Genomic DNA, 18,397 nt, shown 5'->3' on the forward strand with positions numbered 1-18,397 from the left:
GGAAATTCAGAATTTCGGTTTGGCCTCCTGCCATCAGTGGTGGGACAGAGATAAACCCAGAGCTCTTTGTTTGCTTCACTAATTTGTTCAGAATATACATGCGCAGTCCTACACACTCACTCATTGTGTTGATGCTGGTTTCTTCTGGGTGCTGAGCCACAACTGCAGTAATATCTGGCGGTAGGTAGGGGACAGTGTTTCGGCATCTGTGGGTCCTTGATCCTGAGGCTACAGAGCCACAATTCTGATTGGAGAAAAGCAGCATATTTTAGTTGTAAGTACCCAAACATTTAGGTGATCCAACTGGTGCCTTCATATGAAGTATATGTGTGTAATGTGCCCTGAAGCTGGAGGGCCCTACAGACGTCGCCTCCTAGTGGTCTACTCGTCACACTGCATCCAGTGCTCCTTAATACTCAGTGGGTACCCAGACTCCACTTTCAGCTGCTTGTTTATGCGCCAGTACTGGTCTCCCTTGAAGAAATAGATGTTGCTGTCAGTCCAGCTGAGGGCAGCATCCAGATTGGAGGGCACTCCAGGGAAGAGCTCGCCAGTGGGTTTAGGTCGAGTGTCGAAAGTGGCGTATGCCAGCTCATCCAACTGCCAGTAACTACAACCCTTAGGAGTTAGAGAAAGAGGGAAAGAAGTAGAGTTTGGGAGAGATGGGCAGATTAGTAAATTGCCACTGTAATTACGTGTTATTACGTCATTGGCATTGTTTGTTGTAGGGCAACAGTCCCAGATGGAGTCTGCTGGTGTTTGATGTGTTTCAGCTCTTATTTTATGTGTTTATTTGCCTTGTTCCGAAGGCTTAAAATTAACAGCTGATTACAAGGAATACACAGATGCTGAGGCCCTGCAGATCTTAAGCCTGCAAACAGGGTAGCTCTCCAGGACTGCAGCTTTTAAGATCACTGTTGTAGGTTCACATGAGGTGAAATCCACCCCCTACCTTAAAGAAGAGGAGTTTTTTGTTGAGCTCAAAGTAGAGAGCTGCATCAATGTTGGGGGGGATGAGGGTTGATTTAGGGTAGCTAGGGTCCAGACGGAAACCTGTATACCTCCACAATTGGTCCCCTAAAGGATAAGATGACTATTAGAAGAAAGTACAGAGCAAGGCTACCTGAAAAAACTCCCACAGTTTCTGTTCAACCGCAATTTGATTTTCTTGTTGGGAAACTCAAGATTATTTGAATTTTCCTGAAAATGTTATGGCTATTATCACATGCATACTAGCACATGTGACTAGAATGAGACAGCCTGTAGCATACACACCATTTCTGTTGCCCAATGCTCATCTAATCTAATCTAATCTAATCTAATCCCCAAAAAGCAATCTTGGATAAGTGTGAGGAGCCCTGATCCAAACCCCAAAGCTCAGGTGGGGTAAGGGTGGCTGAGACTGATTTAGGATCAGCCTTTCCATCAAAAAACATGTCATTCCATGTTTATCTGACAACCCACAAACTGATCCCAGGACAGTTGTGTGATAGGGCTACCTTTTAGAAAGTAGGTCTTGTCAGTTCTCGGGGAGTGCACAGCAGCATCCAGATCCCCTGGCAGGCCCTTCCACAACTGACTGATCCTGATTGGTATGTTGTTGCCCTTGTCAGACACCATCCATACATACTGGCCGCTGAAGGAAAATGTCTTCCTGAAAGGACCTGTAACAGGAGAAGGTGAGTACATGGTGTTACGAACCCCTGGGAACAATAGCTATAGCAAACTATAGCAGTACAGTAAGCCACTGGTGCACTGTTGCAGCTGAAAGTGGGGTTATCACTGGCCAGGAAGTAACTGAGCATGGTACCGACTATCACACAGTGCGTGGAGGAAGGGCATTTTCCCTCCCTCTACCACAGCTAGTGAGAATTCTTACGCAAAATGGCTGCTGTGGGTGCTACATATTGGTGGTGGTAAAAGTGAGTTTCCTACTTTCACCCCAAATGTAGGTATACAATCCTGAGATGAAAGACATTCCATAAATTTAATCCATTTTTATTATTGAGCGGGTGCTGGTGGTAAAAAGTAAATTTGAACATGAAGTCAAACAAGCAGTGGTTTGACCTTGCGTGTACGTGTTAATTCATCATTTGATATAGTTAAAGGAAATGTCCAATATTTCATTGGGGACTGCAATACCTTGGAGTGTATGTGGGGAGTGTGTGCAATATGTTTGTAAGAATGTGCAATATCTTGGAATATGTATAGTGTATATATGGAATATTATTGTGGGGAATGTGATATTTTGCAGTGATCCAAATTTTTTGCATTTTTGTTAAAATCTGCTATTAGACCAATAGCAAAGAATGACAAAGACAACTTTCTCCTGAAGACAATAAAGGTATATCTAATCTAATCAAAAATGAGGGTACATGGTCTGAGTATGAAAACCTTCTAAAGAGGTTTCCTTCTCAACAACATTTCTACTGTTCCCTGTATTTCAATTATGTCAAATCACACATTTAAAGGAATAGTTCACTTTCTGGATTGAAAAAAGGTATATCTTTTTCAGTGTATGTTTTCGATTGGCCCAGGCAGTTTTTGAGGGTGATGAAGGGTATTTTAGATATTGAAATACATATCCAACAACCTGCCTTTACAATGGCTGGAATAATAAAAAATTATCCGTTCATTTATAGCCTCTGATGATTTTCAATTAATAGATAATCAGAACTGAATGAAGTGAAATGGTATTGAACCCAGATATAGAGGGTGAAGACTTTACCGGACATGACGGCATCCAATATGGCACTACAGGGGTCAATCTTCTCAGTCCAGGGGGCTTTTGCTGGGTGTACAGAGTTGGGAGCTCTGGCCTCTGGCTTGCCTGTAAGAGGAAAGGTACAGTAAGCATAGTAGAATAGAGATGAGAGCTATGTTCCCTTAATCCCAGAATGGGTGAAGTTATGCGTTATGACTGACTCGCAAATTTCAAACAATCAAAGTGTTTTGATATGGAGTGCAGAGTTTTTTCATTGGTTCAAACAAGTGTTTGACAGTAGCTCTACCTACAATGGGTTTTGGAGAATGACTAGACGCACAGAATTGAATCTGATTTGTCCGTCAAGTTCTCCTTTCCGTGTTCTGGTAAGAATTATATCTGCTAAAGTTTCCTATTACCAATCCGAAATTGTAGTCTATCACTATCAATCCCAGGAAAACTGTTTTCTAGATTCACTTCATTCCTCAATCCATCCTGTTCTCCAACCCCCCCTCCCCCTTGCGGACCACTTCCAAAGGAAGATCAGAGACACTTTGCAGATGGCTTCCTCTCCCCCCCATCACACCATGTCATTCTAGCCGCCTGCTCTCCTCCCTTTCATGACTAAACTTGACTAATTACCTGTGCCTTGGACTCCACAGCCTTCAAGGAAACCAAAATCACACCACTGTTAAAGAAACAGACTCGTAGGCCCATCTGATGTCCAAAACTATTTTCTACTCTCGCTCTCTATTATTCAGGTCTGCAACATTCCTCTTTCTCTTCAGAACTATGTAACATGCAATATTTCACCAATACTCTTAGTTCCTCTCAGAGAATAACCTTTGTGATCCATTCCAGTTTTACTTCAGGGCGGGCAACTCCACTGAGACTGCATGTCCTCTTTTTACAAGACCACATGCTCTTCCTCTTCACCCTGACCACACTGGAGATCTCTTAAGTCGGTTGAATCTCACATCGCTGGGTGCTCAAACATCAGTTTACAGGTGTCCCACAAGGCTCTGTACTTCCTGTATGTGCATTCTCGTGAGTTTGCCATCACCTTGTGTGGTTTCTCCTGCCACATGTATGCTGATGTTACTCAGCCTTTGCTCTTATTCAACACGTAGGTCTCACTATGCTTGTCTGAAGGACATTTTAAGATGGGTAGTGGAGGTCAGCTTGGATTAGAGTGAAACATTTTACATTCTCTCCAAGTCTGGATGGTCTTCTTGCCTATCTAAAAAAAACCTGCTCATCTATAATGTACCCGCTTGAGTTGATGACAACCTTCTCAGATATGCTGGTATGCTACTCATATTGAGATATGTGACATATTTTAATATATTGTCAAGCTCTCTCAATCCCAGCATGAGCATTCCTCACCATACAGAGCCTGTATCCCTTGAAGGTCATCTCGATGCAGGTGGAAATCGGCACGGTAACCGCTGTAGACTGGCCCCATGAGAGCGGTGCTGTACTGAGAGTGGCCCAGTCCCAGGGCATGGCCAATCTCATGAGCTGCAACGATGCGCAGGTTTGTCCCATAGTGCTTTCCTTCAGTCCAGTACTCAGCTCCGTCAAAATGCACTATGCCTGACTCAGGGGCATCCGCATGGGCCAGAATTTGACCTGTGTTTAAAAATACAGGCAAAGAAACATTTATTGTATTGTTCAAAACCTCTGGTCTGAGTATTAGTGGTTCTACTCTGCTATTCTCATATTTAGGAGGGGTTGTCTGGGTAAGGAATTATTTGTGTCAGGGTTGGCACAATGCCATGGGAATTAGGCAAATCTCAACTCAATTCCAGGTGGGGCACTACCGTTATACCCTTGAGGAAGATCCTTAACCTAAATTACTTCAGTAAAATATTCAGCTGTATAACTGGATTGGATGTAAAATAATGTAAGCTGCGTTTGTAATGTAAGTAATGTAAGCTCATTTTCAATGAGTCATGCTACTAACAGAAATACACAACTACAGGTGCTGCTTGGTGACTCCTGTTCAGACACCATTCTAGTGCTTGTATGGGCGACACAGTCTGGGCTCTCTTCCCGACTGTGCCAGTGTAGATTATTGGTGGTAGCCCTGCAGGGCAAAAATACCATTGCCCTGGGTCTCTAGTGCCCTCTCTGGTCAATCAGGCATCATGGCCTGCATCATAAAGCTGCATATTCAGCATCTTCCTGTGAGTCATGTCTGTGCAAACTTGGCTTGTGGGCTGTGGTGTGAAAAAAAGAGCTTGTGACATTGTGTGATTCAGAGGAGAGTGTGTGCTTGTCTATAATCTCATGCATTGACTGTGGAGATTGCAGTATGAGCATGGCTGCATACGGACATTCTAAATTGGAGAGAAAAAAGTATTTAAAATTTGATCAAGCACTGTTTTCCAATCAAATGCAGCCGGCAGGTTTGCAGAGTCTTTCACCTGGCCCATCAAACGGGTCAGGACAAGACCCATCTTTCTCATGGAAAGAGATTTTGATGTCCGCCTGCCCTCCAAAAACCTCCCGGAAGCTCAGGGGGGAAGTATCGCTCCAGTACTTGAAGGCAGTACGGATAGCCGAGCGGGTTTTGGCTCGACTCATGTCAGGGGTGTAGTTATAGATGCGGTAGGATAGATTCTTCTTGTGCCAGTAACCTGTTGAAATGTTAATATATGCAAAATAATTAATATTTCTACACGGAACTTGTTCTCTTGGCTTGTTCTCATCATTAGGTACTCTTATGTTCTAATAAACATGGATGTGCATCTATCAAGAAGCTACTCTCAGAGTGAGCTCTCTGTAGTCAGATTTTCACATGCATTAATTATGCTTCAAAGACTAAAATAATTCAAATATGTATTATATTTGTTAATACAACCAAGCATTTGTCTTGTCTTGAAATCAAGGGAAAAATATATTTTACTGACAAAATTGTCAGATGAAAGAATTTAGCAACGTCATAAGACACCGTATGCACTAACTCACCCATCACTCGATATTTGAGGGATTTCTGGTTGAAAGAGTCCTCTATGCCACAACGAGGCAGTTTCATTGTTGCCAAGGTGGCCTTGTCAATCTTTCCAGTCACAGGTAGGCCGGTCACCTTCTGGAAGACCCTGTTGAGAGGAAGGGGATGGAGTCTCAGATGGTCATGGCAGGATTGCTATGGTTGTCCTACAGTTTGTTCACAATTGGTTCTCCTCATATTCCACTGCTGGCTTAGGTCAGTAGATCTGAGGGTAGATGTGGATATATATACACAGTTTATTTCCAAATAAACCCACCTTGAAGTATAACTATTATTGGTGAAACAAATCTACAATATAGATTTTCAACTATGTGTTTGAAGACAATAGACAATTAACTATGAGGTACTAAATCATAAAGACACATTTACATTTAAAGGACACTTTCTGTCTGAAATCTGATTTAAGTACCTCAGAGTTAATTGTCTTCAAACACATGATTGAAAATCTAAAATAAAAAATGAAATAAAACATTTAATGGAGATGTACAATTTGCTTAGTTGAACCCATTATTGAGTGTTTTAGCTCTTTTTAAAAAAAGTGTCTATTTATATACCTGGATATAGTGAGGGTTTAAATCTGCCACCTTACAAGACCATATCTCATTGGAACGTGCAAATGACACCATGAGTGATAGACTGCCCAGTGAGAGGTACCCAGAGAGTGGGTAATGGGTGGAGGTACACTGAGATACAATGAACTGTCACACATTTGAACAAATCATCATGCTTTGCTCTCCTTTGCATGATAAAAGGTTACCAACCTACCAGGGTAGCTCTCCCTAATTTTGGCTCCCTGAAAACTCTGTCTCCCATCACTCCCCTGTTCAGAGATGGTGTGTTGGTGCTCTTCTGGTACCTGAGAGCAGCTGCTGTATCCTCCTCCTGATAGTCTTTTCTTCCCTGGCCCAGTGATGGCTGCAGGTAGCCAAACTTCTCCAGATATTTCTTTAGAAGTGAACATGTAACAGAGAGGACAACCAATTTGCAAAAAGATGAGGTCACATCTACACACACACATACAATTTTTGTATTTAATCTTCTTACTCTTTCCACTCTCTGTTGCCGTGGAAGAAAAAAAGAAATGCTCAGTTTCTTAATTGGTTTTCAAAATATGAATATACATTTCTCATGGTTCTCCCCAAAGACACCCCAGGAAGTTCAAAATGGAAAAGCAAGTCACTCTAAAGCAGAAAGTGATTTCTGTAATGTCGAGCCAGCAGAGATAAACTGAATTGTTTTTATGGTTTACACTGCCAGGCCAGATATGCAGCGAAGGCCCCTGGTTACTGCCCAGACCTCATACCTACACAAAGCAGTCAGCAACAAACTTCTGATTGCAACAAACATGAGACAATCCCAAGGAACACAATAACTCTAAAAAGAGATATATTATAAATATACATTTATACATTTTAAAATCACATTTTTCTTGATCGAGGAGTTCCTGAAATTAATATAGTATAATATTGTCCAACTGTAAACTCTAAACAGGAACAATTTCTAATTTATTATCAAAAAAGAAAAATATGACGTTTATTATTTTAATTATTTACTTTTTTATTTTATAATTTAGTCCAGCAATAAGTGTTGTGAATGGCTATTTAAAGCATATTTAACCTTCACAATGTTCCTTTCATGGCCTGCCAACCTGCTTTTCCCCTGGTAGTGACTACTGATTTAAGTACTATTTACCACTAATGAAACAAAATCACTTTCTCACCCAATGGGAAACTCCCTCAGGAGAACTACACTGCAGCTCACTTGAGCATTTCCAAGGAGTCCTAACATTGTAGGTTTATAGAAGAACATGAGGTACAAAGGTCCAAGTCTAGCCAACAATGAAACGTAAAATTAGCTTTTACAAAATCTGTAATAAAAAACAAAAGTTTTTTTTTCACTTCACTTTTTACCTCTAAATCTAAAATCTAAATCTAAAGTTTTCCGTATCTGTCTCTACAGTTTTACTTATAATAATTGAGCTGTAGGCTTAGTCGTGAAACCAATGTGCGCTGTGCTAGGAGTACAACAAACAGGATAACTTGTTTCGGCTGCCAGCTCTTTGTTCTTACCGTGGCTTTAGTGACTTTGTGCCTGTCAATCACAGCAGACAGGGAGCATACCACAGCCAGCAGCAGCATTCCTAGTGACAAGTAGCCCATGTTTGACGTGCTCCAGTATGTACAGACAGGTCCTCAAAACTTCTTCCCACTCTGATTTCTTTCCCCTTCCTGGAAAAAAATAAGTGCCGTCTATATAATTTTCCCTTCAAAAGAGGCCAGGGCATTAGCATCAGTAAGCCTTTTCACAAATAAATCAAAATTGCTGTGTGCTTTAAAAGTAAATATTCCTCACATATCAACACTATATAACTATTTTTAGATAATTTGGTCTGGTCTCAATAACTTTGTTCCCTTTCACTCTCTCTGTCGTTCTTTGGTTGAGAGTTATATACTGTATATCCACTCCCCCATGTTGAGTCACAGTGTCAACTCAAAGATGATCCATCCCAAGGGAATGTGACTTACAACAGATTCACACTGGAAGACAACCAGTAGCCTCCATTCAGTAGCCTCCAGTCATTCTTTCCATCAGTTAGATTTCTCCGCTCCCTCCCTGCTCTGAAAATAGTCTCCAGAATATAATATTAGCATCAGCAACCATAAAACAAGAACTGAAATCTACTCACTAATGTTAACAACAAGTTTAAATCGAAATTGAATCAGGTTTACACAGCTTTGGTGTCACCAGTTTAATGTTTCAGGTGATGTCAACTCTTCCCTATTAATGCAATTACAACCATTGATATACATTTCGTAGGCATTGGATCAGTGACACAATTATGTTGTTTTGGCTCCATACACTTGGATGTTAAATGAAACAATGAATATCAGGTTAAAGTACGGACTGTCTGGTGTAATTTGAGGGTATTTACTATATATTACACCTGAGAGTCTGCACTTTAACCTGATATTCATTGTTACATTTCAAATTCAAGTGTACAGAGCCAAAACAAAAAAGAGTGCCACAGTCGACACGTCAGTCTGCAACATCCCAACTCCCATTTTTGGTTATATTAGTTTTTTACTTTAGCTTAGATTTTTTGTTTGTTTGTTTGTTTTTTGTCTTAACAATGGTTTTACAAAATAGAAAAGAAAAAATGTATAAACTAAATCATTCAATTATGTATACCACTACTTGCAGATAACTTTCCATTGTGCACATCGAAACAAAAGTAACTGCCGCCTCCAATTAGTATTTGATGCATAATTTCCTCAAGAATGTAAATTGTTGATAATTAATTCCCCAAGTAAGTCCCATAAGTACTGGTGACACCAGGAACAACAGAAACCTCAGACCTCTCAAATCTCATTAAAAATTACGTTTTTGAAGCACTTCCCAGGGGATTGCCATTGTTGCTGCGACATTGCTTCCAGTATTAGTAATTGTTGTATTTTTGTTTTCAGTGGTCTTTTTATGCATCTTCATCAGGGGTGACACTAATTCAGGAACTGACTTTATATAGTGGCACACTGTGGAGAGTCCCCTTGAGTGTTGACTGGCCCCTGCACCTGGACTACCCCCCTGGTCCCCCTGGTTTACAACCACCTGTAATGTAAATCTTCTGCAAACCGCCGTCAGCAGGGTTGGCCTAGCAGACGGCTGAGACAACCAGGCAGCGTTCGCGGCTTTGGCGGACCCTCAAAGGGAACGTCGACTGGGAGCGACAGGAAAGCTGAATTAGGGCTGCTTCAGCACTGCCAAATAGGTTACTGTCAATTCAGTTTATGCTTAGCCAGCAAAGCTTCTAACACATTGTACGCCGACACTGGCATGCATGAATGAACGCAGACACACACGCCTCTGTCTGATTAAGACATTTATTTCCAAAGCTTGTCTTTCAGATAAAAGGACTTCAATCCTAAAATTTGACCTGACCGTAATGTAGAATGGTTCGCTCAATAGTGTGCAAATCAGCTTAAACATATTAGTGCTCAGTGCAATTGTGAAGAACTTTGGTTGTAATTAACACGTTTTCTTATCCAGAGCGACGTACAATGAAATTCAAATCAAACCCAGGAACAAGTACGTTCAGGACCCTAGAGGAAAGTATAGTTCCGAGTCCACCATGATCACATCAACTTACCAACTAGCATACCACGGTTGGCAGGAAGAGCACCCCGAGTTCTACAATAACTATACATAAGTGCTATTATAATCTAGGACGCACACAAGGTTAATCATGGTAGAGGGGAAGGGAGGGAAAGGTGCAATCTGAAGAGATGAGTCTTCAGTCTGCGCTTGAAAATGGCCAAAGACTCGGACATCCACATGAAGGTCATTCCACCACCGTGGGGCCAGAGCAGAGTCGTGAGCGAGAAGTGCAGGTGCAACGAGAGGGGAGGTGCCAGGCGTCCAGAAGTAGCGGAACGGAGGGGACTGGCTGGTGTATAGTGATTGAATGCATGTCTTTTATTATTGCAAATATAATGCAATTTATTAGATTCAAACTAGCTCCATTCTTTCTACATATCATATGCTAAGGTCGATTGTTGGTCTATGCATCCATTTCTATCCCCTATTCGCAGTAGCGAAAATATCAAAATAAATGCTGAAGAGACAATTTGAAAGGTGTGAATTGACACCTTGTGTTGACAACACAGACACTACTTGTAACATTTTTCCCCAGTGACTGTGCGGGCTGCGCAGTTGGGCTCAGCTTGTGGTCTGTCTGTTCTTGGCTAGGGAAATGTGGAGCAGGTTTGCTGAAGCCGGCAGTCTTCACTCGAATAGTAACGTTTTGGTCAGCACACGACTTGGTCATGCCAATAAAGCGATTTGCATTAAAAAATTGCGAAATTGAAATTGTGAAGCTGTAATGTTTTGCTAGTTTGCTAGCTAACGCAACTATGTGACGTTCTGAAATGGTTGTTTGTAAACGGATAACTCAATTATCTAACATCTGTTCTGACATTATGCTATGCTATGTTTTCCTTTAGTGGCTAGCTTTCACCAGCACAAAACAGAGAAGCTGGCTATGTTGGTTAAATTGTAAAAACACCGGCGTAATAAAGTTAAGGTAAGAAACCAATTTAAGCCTCGTTTAAAACCTTGAATTTAACCAAAAGTTATCAAAACGGGATTTTGCCTAACTTCTCCATTTTGATCAGAACCCACATATGCAACCATACTAACATTCTGAAACGGTAGCCACCTTAACGGCCTTAAGTAGAAAAAAAATATATATATATATATATATATATATATATATATATATATATATATATATATATATTATATGAATGATAAAAGATCATGGTATAAGCGAATCAATCCACCCCGAGGTCGTCATTACACGGTTTAAAAACACTCCGCCATCACATCGTGTGTTAAAACAGTGTAATGATCTCGTTGTGGCTTAGTCCAGACATATACAACTTGCGCATATAGACCACATCTATAAATGAAAATATCAACGCAAATGAATTAGTGACAAGAAAATTAAAACAAAGAGCTTCACAAATCAGATATTCATTACAAAACCGCACCAACATTTATTGACAGCTTGAACTCACTGCACCTCACCACCACCCAACCGCAACTCCCACCTTGACATGTCTGTCATTCAGTGTACTGTCCAGAATATAACACGTGTAGACCTCAAACACCATGGACCCCAATACTGTGGCTGGCTGATGAATAAGAGAACCAAGGTACCCGCCTCGTTTGAAGTGATCTGAAATGTAAGTGCCACTAAAAACGGGACACAATGGGATTTGTTGCAGTGTAAGACATGATTCTTCCGTGATTGCTGACTTGAACCACAGGGCTTTCTTGTGTAGAACCATAAGCAGGGGAGCATTTTCAACCACTTTTCAAAACATTCTGCCAGTTTACACCCTTTCATCACAGGAAATATTTATCACACACTGATTCAATGTTTTTTTTTCTTTCATTGATTAAAAAATTGTGAATATTGCTTCTGAATGCTAGAGCAGATGCAGTAAAACTGACAGCAAGGAAAATAGTTCTACATTTCTGTTCATCTAGGAGAGAAAGCGACATAATTACCTGTAGGTAGTAAGAAACAATTGGGCTTTTGACAAATCTTTTGATTTCCCCCAATAAACACCTCTTGATTTTCTCAAACAAAAAATCCCTCCAAAGAGTTTCCATTCTGATCAGTCAATCGCATCACTGAATTCTAAAACGGCTACAGTGGAGAACTGAAACTCACATGAAGTTTGGTAGTTTTCTACCCAGTCCTCAATGCATTCATGGGACTATAGCGTGTCCACACAGCAAAGACCAATAATCGTCACTTTAGAAATAGTTAAATGTATACAAGCATGAGTCATAAGAAAAAGCCTCACATCGAATATTGTCAATCATACAGCATTTTTGATAACACCAGCTTTTATCACAGTTATTTTGGGGAGAGGGAAGGGGCAAACCTACACAACACACAATAGCAAATGACAGTCTTAAGAAAGGAGGGGGTTGAGCAGCTATGAAACAACAGCTGGTTTGGAGCCTGTAAGGTATTCTAACACTAGAGTTCGGGGGGTTGTTCATATCTCTTCACCCTTGGTAAGTGTCATATCTTCGATGAGAAGAACCCGGTCCAGATTTCATCATAAAAGTATGTGGCAGTCACGAAAGCGGTAAGTGTGAACACGGCACGTGCTCGGTGCAGACTGCCACATCATCAACGGCTGCTGGATGGAACACCTAAAGCAACACAAAAGTGTGGGCAGGTCTTCTTGACATAGTGTCCAGGTGAGTTTGTTTTTTTGTTTAAACAAACAGGACGTTTATATTTTCAACAGTACTTTTATAACCCCTTCCCCATCCCACCCGCACCAACCCAACCCCCCCTCCCTCCCTCCCAGGGCTTCCAGCCGACCACCATCCCTTTCAGGGGACAGCTGGCCTTTTAGGAACCCTGCTCCAGTTCCTGCAGCTCTTCCTGCAGCACCTTGCCCCGCCCAAGTTTCTCCAGCTGCTCCTTGGTGGGCTGCTTGATCTCGCCCGAGTCCAGTTTCTGCTGCAGCTCCTCCACCTGCCGCAGCTTCTTCCTGAGGTTTTTGATCTTCTTGGCCCTGTCAGCCACCGTATCGCCAGGGACGTCAGCCCGGGGCGGGGCCCCGTCCCACTGCTCCTCCCCTCCGAGCTCCGCCTTCGCCACAGCGGCTGCCAGCGCCTCCACGCCCCCATCCTCCACAGCTCCGCCCCCGTCCTCTGTGGCTCCGCCCCCCTCCTGCCCCTGCTGCTGGCGGCGCTTCTCCTTGCGCTTCATGTTGCGCTTGGCCGTCTTGGAGAGCCCTGCCGTTTCGCCATCTTTCTCCCCGCCGCCGCACGGTGCCACCACCAGCGCCCCCTGCTGCTGCCGAGCCTGCGTGCCCTCCTCCGGACTCATGCCCGGTGGCAGGTCTGGCTTGCTCTTGAAGAATTTGACATACTTGTTCTCATAGCTGCAACACAATGACAGATACAGAGAAAGGGGTTATGTCTCAGAGCCCATTAAAAGCCAGAAAATGCAGTGGCAAGTTCCATTGTTTGTAAGTTTCTGGAACACACTTGTCATTCACCCAAAACTCACCCAAAACCATGATCCAACCGTGAGAGAAAATAATCTCTCAGACCCAGGCCCCCTCCTCCCTCATTCACTCTCTTCCTTCCCACAAAACGAGAACCGAATTAGGAGTTGTAACCATGACCAGAGCTGGAAAGAACCCAGTCAAAGTTGCACTTGACTCACGATCCCTACCCCATCCCTCCGTCCTTTTGTAACATTGACGTTACGAGAATGTGTGACAAAACCAGGTCATTCAGCCCACCAAGACTTACCACGTCAAACTAGAGCATTCAGCACTGCATCAAGCCTGAACCTCAACACCCTGAGGATCTCTGCCTCTACTACATGACCTGATTTCACCACTGCTTTTTACAGTATGTTCCCTCTGCTGTACAGAAGCTCACGTTTGATTTTATGTGTGTACATCTGTCACAAAAATTGCAGAGAGGGTGGCAAAATGAATAAAAGTGAACTGAAATGCAGTATATGCCTGACTACTCACACTGGCACCTCCTCCTGGGGCACATAGCCGTCCTTGACCCGCCGTGGCTTCCGCCAGGTTCCATCTGGACGCTGTGTAGCAGCGATGTACTTTCCTGGCAGGAGAGGAGGGAACGGTCGCAACCACTTAATGAAAATAAAGGCTTCAGGTGACATTACATATTTTAAGAGTGATGCTAGATAGCTATTTTGGCAACCAATTTCAGTGTCCATGTACTATTTATTGATACCGTTTTTAAAATTCGTAAATATAAAGTGTTGCGAGAATTTAGCATTTTTTTAATTAATAGCACATTCCATTTTCCATCCAATTTCACATTATTTTACAATTACTGGTCGCCTGAAGGTGAAGTATACACACAAAAGCATGTTCCCAACAGCACCGCAACTAATTATTATTATACATTTTTGCACATACACACAAGTTTAACAGAAGCGAACAAGTTGCCTTACATTCATTCCCTGCATCTGTCGGAGCTAACTTCTAACTGCAGTACACCTTGTGGCGCATGCTCCTGCTGTACAATCTGAAGTAGCCTAAATAACAGCGATCCAAGTCAGATGAGTTCCCATAAATAATATGAAATATAAAAATAAAAGGGTTACATGTTCTTACTGAGATTTGCTCGCACAGTAATGTAAAGTATGAGGCTAATCGTAGCTTCCTGTCATAGTTGCTAACGACAGTTTCTGGCTGTCCAGCGAGAGCGCACTGTTGCAAGCTGCAGGAAAAGTATGTATATGCCCATTCATAAAACACGTTAAAGTAATACTGCGTAGCTAACAGATTTGCGCACGAAAATGCATGTTCCTAAATATTCCATAAGCTAATATTAAGTAATAACATCGGCTAACGTTCGCTGGTTAGCTTTATCGACCGATCTAGCTAGCAGGCTAACGTTGTAGCTCAGGCTGCACAGTATCACTGATGGTATCAGCTAGCTCGCCACATCGTCATACTAATGAACTATGCTGATTTACAGGTGAGAAAATGACAGGCATCCCATGCGAGCAGCTAGCTAACTATATTTTGAGAATTTGCTATCAATCAGCCATGAGGCAAACCAGTCAATCGTTTTGGTCATTGAGAACAGCAGCTATGTCGCTAAGAAGCTTGCTTGCTAATGGTTACATCGCCAACTCCTGAAATGTGTCCGCGTTAATTATTTCAATACACTGGTATTTAAAGACTGTCGTTTTATGCATTAAGTCTGTAGAACGCACTTAAATGTTGTAGCTGATTCGGTGCTAGTTAAATGTTTCTCAGTCTTACCAGATTCATCCGTTACATAGGGGGTCGCCATCTTGAAAAGGTGATGCACTTCCGTCTAGTGGGCGGAAGCGGCGCTGTTGAGACATGTTGGAGTGGAGCAGGCCTGTGCCTTTTGACATTATCCTATGTTGCAGTGTCCGCGGGCTGGCGAAAAAATGAACCACAGACTGTATGGGCCCACTAAAGAAAAAATCAGATCAGACACAGTAAGCGACAGAATTATGTACCCGTACAAAAAAGTGGTAGTCGTTACACGCTGCAGTTTGCTTCTGAATTTAGCCTCCATCGCCAGACTGAATTTATGGGTACTCCATTGTGTTCTCACTAGCTTGTTTTTTGTCCTATGTATGCAGGTTTTGAGGGAACATTGGGCTGGAAACACTGGTTCCCCCTAATTAAAACATAAATAACTCACCGTCATTTGCTTTCATAGTTGTACATTGTTATGTTATGTACTAGCACTGTATGAATGAGTTGTCTTGTCAGTGAGATTGAGCCAAACATGATACAATCAAACAAGTTAACTATTACCTTCACAACTGCCAAAAGGCCATGGCAGAAAGTGGGGCGGACATGTTTTACTGGCACAATGATTTGTATCCACTGGCTGTTGATTATTACTCCTGTTACTTTGAGACTGTGAAATCCCCACAGCAAAACATGTCATTAATGGGCTGAAATCCATCTTCTCTGCTCATGGCTTCCCAGAGGAGCTAATGATGGATAATGGGCCCCAGTTTGCCTCTATGGAATTGAAGCACTACCCCCGAAGGAGAGGCTAAAAGAGTAAAGCAGTAAAGATGTTGCTCAAGAAGAACAAAGATGCCCCACACAGAGCCCTGTTGGAATAGAGGGTTACCCTGCAACTGCATGGACCTTCCACGTTAGAGCTCTCCATGGGGAGGAGATGGCACACTGTGTTGCCTCTCGTCCTTGCACAGCTGAAGCCAAAGTGGCAAAACACAAAGGTCTTCTCTGCCGAAGACTATCTTCTGAAGGACCAGCAGGCTTGTAGCTGTTACAAAACATAACTGGATCTCAATCTGAAGGGCATCTGCTGAAAGTCCACAAACGTGTCTCTCCTATAGGCTATCATAGAAATGTGGAGCAACAGGCACACCTGCAGGTATCTCCTGAGCCAATGAAGAACCTGTCAAACCCCCGAGAGTAGGGGAGTAGACCAAAGTGGAAATGGCTTTACATGAAAGAGTGATCAGCCCAGAAAGGCAACGTTATGCAAGAGGGTTGGATCAACTCCAGCATAGAGTTATGCAATGTTTGTTTGTTGTTTAATTTTTTTTGGAGGAAGCAGCATGAAGAAAAATGGCATCTATATACAGTGCAGTCTGTAAATATTTGGACAGTGGTACAATTTCTGTTCTTTTCTGTTCTTAATGATGCTCCAAACTGTTTGCTTCGGTAAGCCTACTGTTTGGTCTACTGTATCTCTCTTGCCATTGTAACATTTAGAAAAGGCTATTTATTTATTTTTCTCCTGGTAGATCCTTTTTCCTAGAGAGGAGATGTAGTAATGTTCAAACAGTCTGTCAGTGTGTGGATCTCTGGTTCGTATGCACATGTCAACTAAGCTAAAGGTAAAATAAAAATATTGTGCTTAGCAGCTATGAACAATACCCAGTTCTATATACAGACGCATATCAGGTGAGGCACTTTGCTCAAGGCTACAATGGTAGTGCCTCACCTGGGAATCAAACTTACAAAATCGAGAGTTACAAGCCCAGTCACTACCTAACCATTTTGCTACATTGCCACCTTGGCAAGTTTACAAATATTCTATGCACCAGGTGTGGCAATGTGGCTCAAATAAATCAAGTGAATGCATTCTCGTTCTCCCACACTGTAAGTGTCTCTGGATAATACTGTAATAGAATGTACTTAATTAAAATATGTAATTACTGTCATATTGATAAAGTGCATCCAATTAGCTAAATCCACAAATCAAAGGGAAATGGTTCCCATGGATCACTGAAAACATACAGCTATTTTTGGGAGATAAGTACAGTGCTTGAACCAAAGATGTGCTTTACTCCTCTTGAAATTACCACAGTGAAAACTGAAACTTATTTCTTTGATTGTTTGATTTAATGTATTTTTTCCTAAATATATGCAAAGGAGATTCTGGGGTTTCAGGTAGTTTCTGTCTGGTTGTGCATTGGCAGCTTCCTCCTAATATCAGTTATCTATTATAAGCAGTGCTTAAAAATAAATAAATAAATAAATAAAAATAAATAAAGGATATATTATAAGTCTCAGCTGGTCCCTCTATGATTATGTGAACCATTTTCTTGTAAACTCACCCGAAAGCCCCCTACCACTGATCCTCACTCATTTCCACCTTCACCTCAGGCCAGCCATTGTTCTGGACACCCCTATGGCTCTGTGCCTTCTGTGTCAGGCTGCACATTGCAGCTGCTGTCCACTGGCTTACACAGAGCAATGGATCTCCAGCTCCCACGTTCCATGGAACCACCACCTGGACAATGGTCTGCCGGCAGCTGCTCTCCGCTTATCTCACAGGCCAAAAGCACAGCCCTTCACTTACCACCTTCCCAAGGTGCATTGCCGATGGCACCAATAGGGTCTCTGTATTATTGCAGCCCAGGTGCATTGCCACAGAATCTGTGACTTTGTAGACCCCGCCTTTGTACGTGACCCTTACCCCCTGATTGGCCACTTTCTGTGGGCTTGTGGGCTTATTTGGCATGGCTGTCTGCTCCACCTGGTGAGAGACATACAAATGGGACAGAAATATGGAGTATGAAGCAGGTAACGAGACCACCTGGGACACACTGACAGAGAGACAGTATGTTCTGGGACATGGTCCTCTCCCTCATTAATATGTATGCAGCAGAGTGTGATATGCAAAGAAGGGAAAGAAAACTACAGTGACAGTGTATAACACCTTTTTGCACATTCGGTACTATGGATGTATACATTCAGTGACCACTTTATTAGGTAGATCTGCTTGTTAATGCAAATATCTAATCAGCCAATCATGTCGCAGCAACTCAATGCATAACAGCATGCAGACATACCTGTAGTCAACAGGTTCAGTTGTTGTTCAGACCAAACATCATAATAGGGAAGAAATGTGATCTAAATGTGGAATTTGTGGACTGTGGAATGATTGTTGGTGCCAGACAGGGTGGTTTGAGTATCTCATAAACTGCTCTGAGGATCTCCTTAGATTTTCACACACAGCAGACTTTTGTGTTTACAGAGACTGGTGCAAAACATAAAAACACATCCAGTTTGTGGCAGTTCTCTGGGCAATGCCTTGTTAATGAGAGAGGTCAGAAGAGAATG

The 18,397-nt window shown here is 42.3% G+C and overlaps 2 protein-coding genes across 2 annotated transcripts; both read right to left on the reverse strand.

The window, feature by feature from the left end:
- Positions 1 to 381: 381 nt before the first annotated feature.
- LOC133139492 (matrix metalloproteinase-19-like) lies at positions 382 to 7,879 on the reverse strand. Its single transcript, XM_061259071.1, has 9 exons — positions 7,790 to 7,879; positions 6,577 to 6,665; positions 5,678 to 5,808; positions 5,134 to 5,346; positions 4,091 to 4,336; positions 2,729 to 2,830; positions 1,500 to 1,664; positions 953 to 1,077; positions 382 to 618 (listed from the first exon to the last, which is right to left on the reverse strand). Exons 1-9 carry the CDS (start codon positions 7,877 to 7,879, stop codon positions 382 to 384), a joined length of 1,398 nt encoding a protein of 465 aa, XP_061115055.1.
- Positions 7,880 to 12,620: 4,741 nt separating this feature from the next.
- Positions 12,621 to 15,154, reverse strand: pym1 (PYM homolog 1, exon junction complex associated factor). Its single transcript, XM_061258863.1, has 3 exons — positions 15,071 to 15,154; positions 13,799 to 13,892; positions 12,621 to 13,192 (listed from the first exon to the last, which is right to left on the reverse strand). Exons 1-3 carry the CDS (start codon positions 15,099 to 15,101, stop codon positions 12,655 to 12,657), a joined length of 663 nt encoding a protein of 220 aa, XP_061114847.1. The 5' UTR covers positions 15,102 to 15,154; the 3' UTR covers positions 12,621 to 12,654.
- Between the last annotated feature and the right edge of the window lie 3,243 nt (positions 15,155 to 18,397).

This window comes from Conger conger, chromosome 10 (assembly GCF_963514075.1).
Source record: "Conger conger chromosome 10, fConCon1.1, whole genome shotgun sequence".
Lineage (NCBI taxonomy): Eukaryota > Metazoa > Chordata > Actinopteri > Anguilliformes > Congridae > Conger > Conger conger.

Excerpts from the sequence above, each read along its gene's own strand:
- pym1 (XM_061258863.1), bottom strand. The coding sequence starts at position 15,101 with ATGGCGACCCCCTATGTAACGGATGAATCTG. Across the intron at positions 13,893-15,070 it reads CTATGTAACGGATGAATCTG|GAAAGTACATCGCTGCTACA; the intron begins GTAAGACTGAGA and ends CTCTCCTGCCAG. Across the intron at positions 13,193-13,798 it reads CCCCAGGAGGAGGTGCCAGT|CTATGAGAACAAGTATGTCA; the intron begins GTGAGTAGTCAG and ends ATTGTGTTGCAG.
- LOC133139492 (XM_061259071.1), bottom strand. The coding sequence starts at position 7,879 with ATGGGCTACTTGTCACTAGGAATGCTGCTGCTGGCTGTGGTATGCTCC. Across the intron at positions 4,337-5,133 it reads TGACCCGTTTGATGGGCCAG|GTCAAATTCTGGCCCATGCG; the intron begins GTGAAAGACTCT and ends TTTTAAACACAG. Across the intron at positions 1,078-1,499 it reads CAAGACCTACTTTCTAAAAG|GGGACCAATTGTGGAGGTAT; the intron begins GTAGCCCTATCA and ends CTTATCCTTTAG.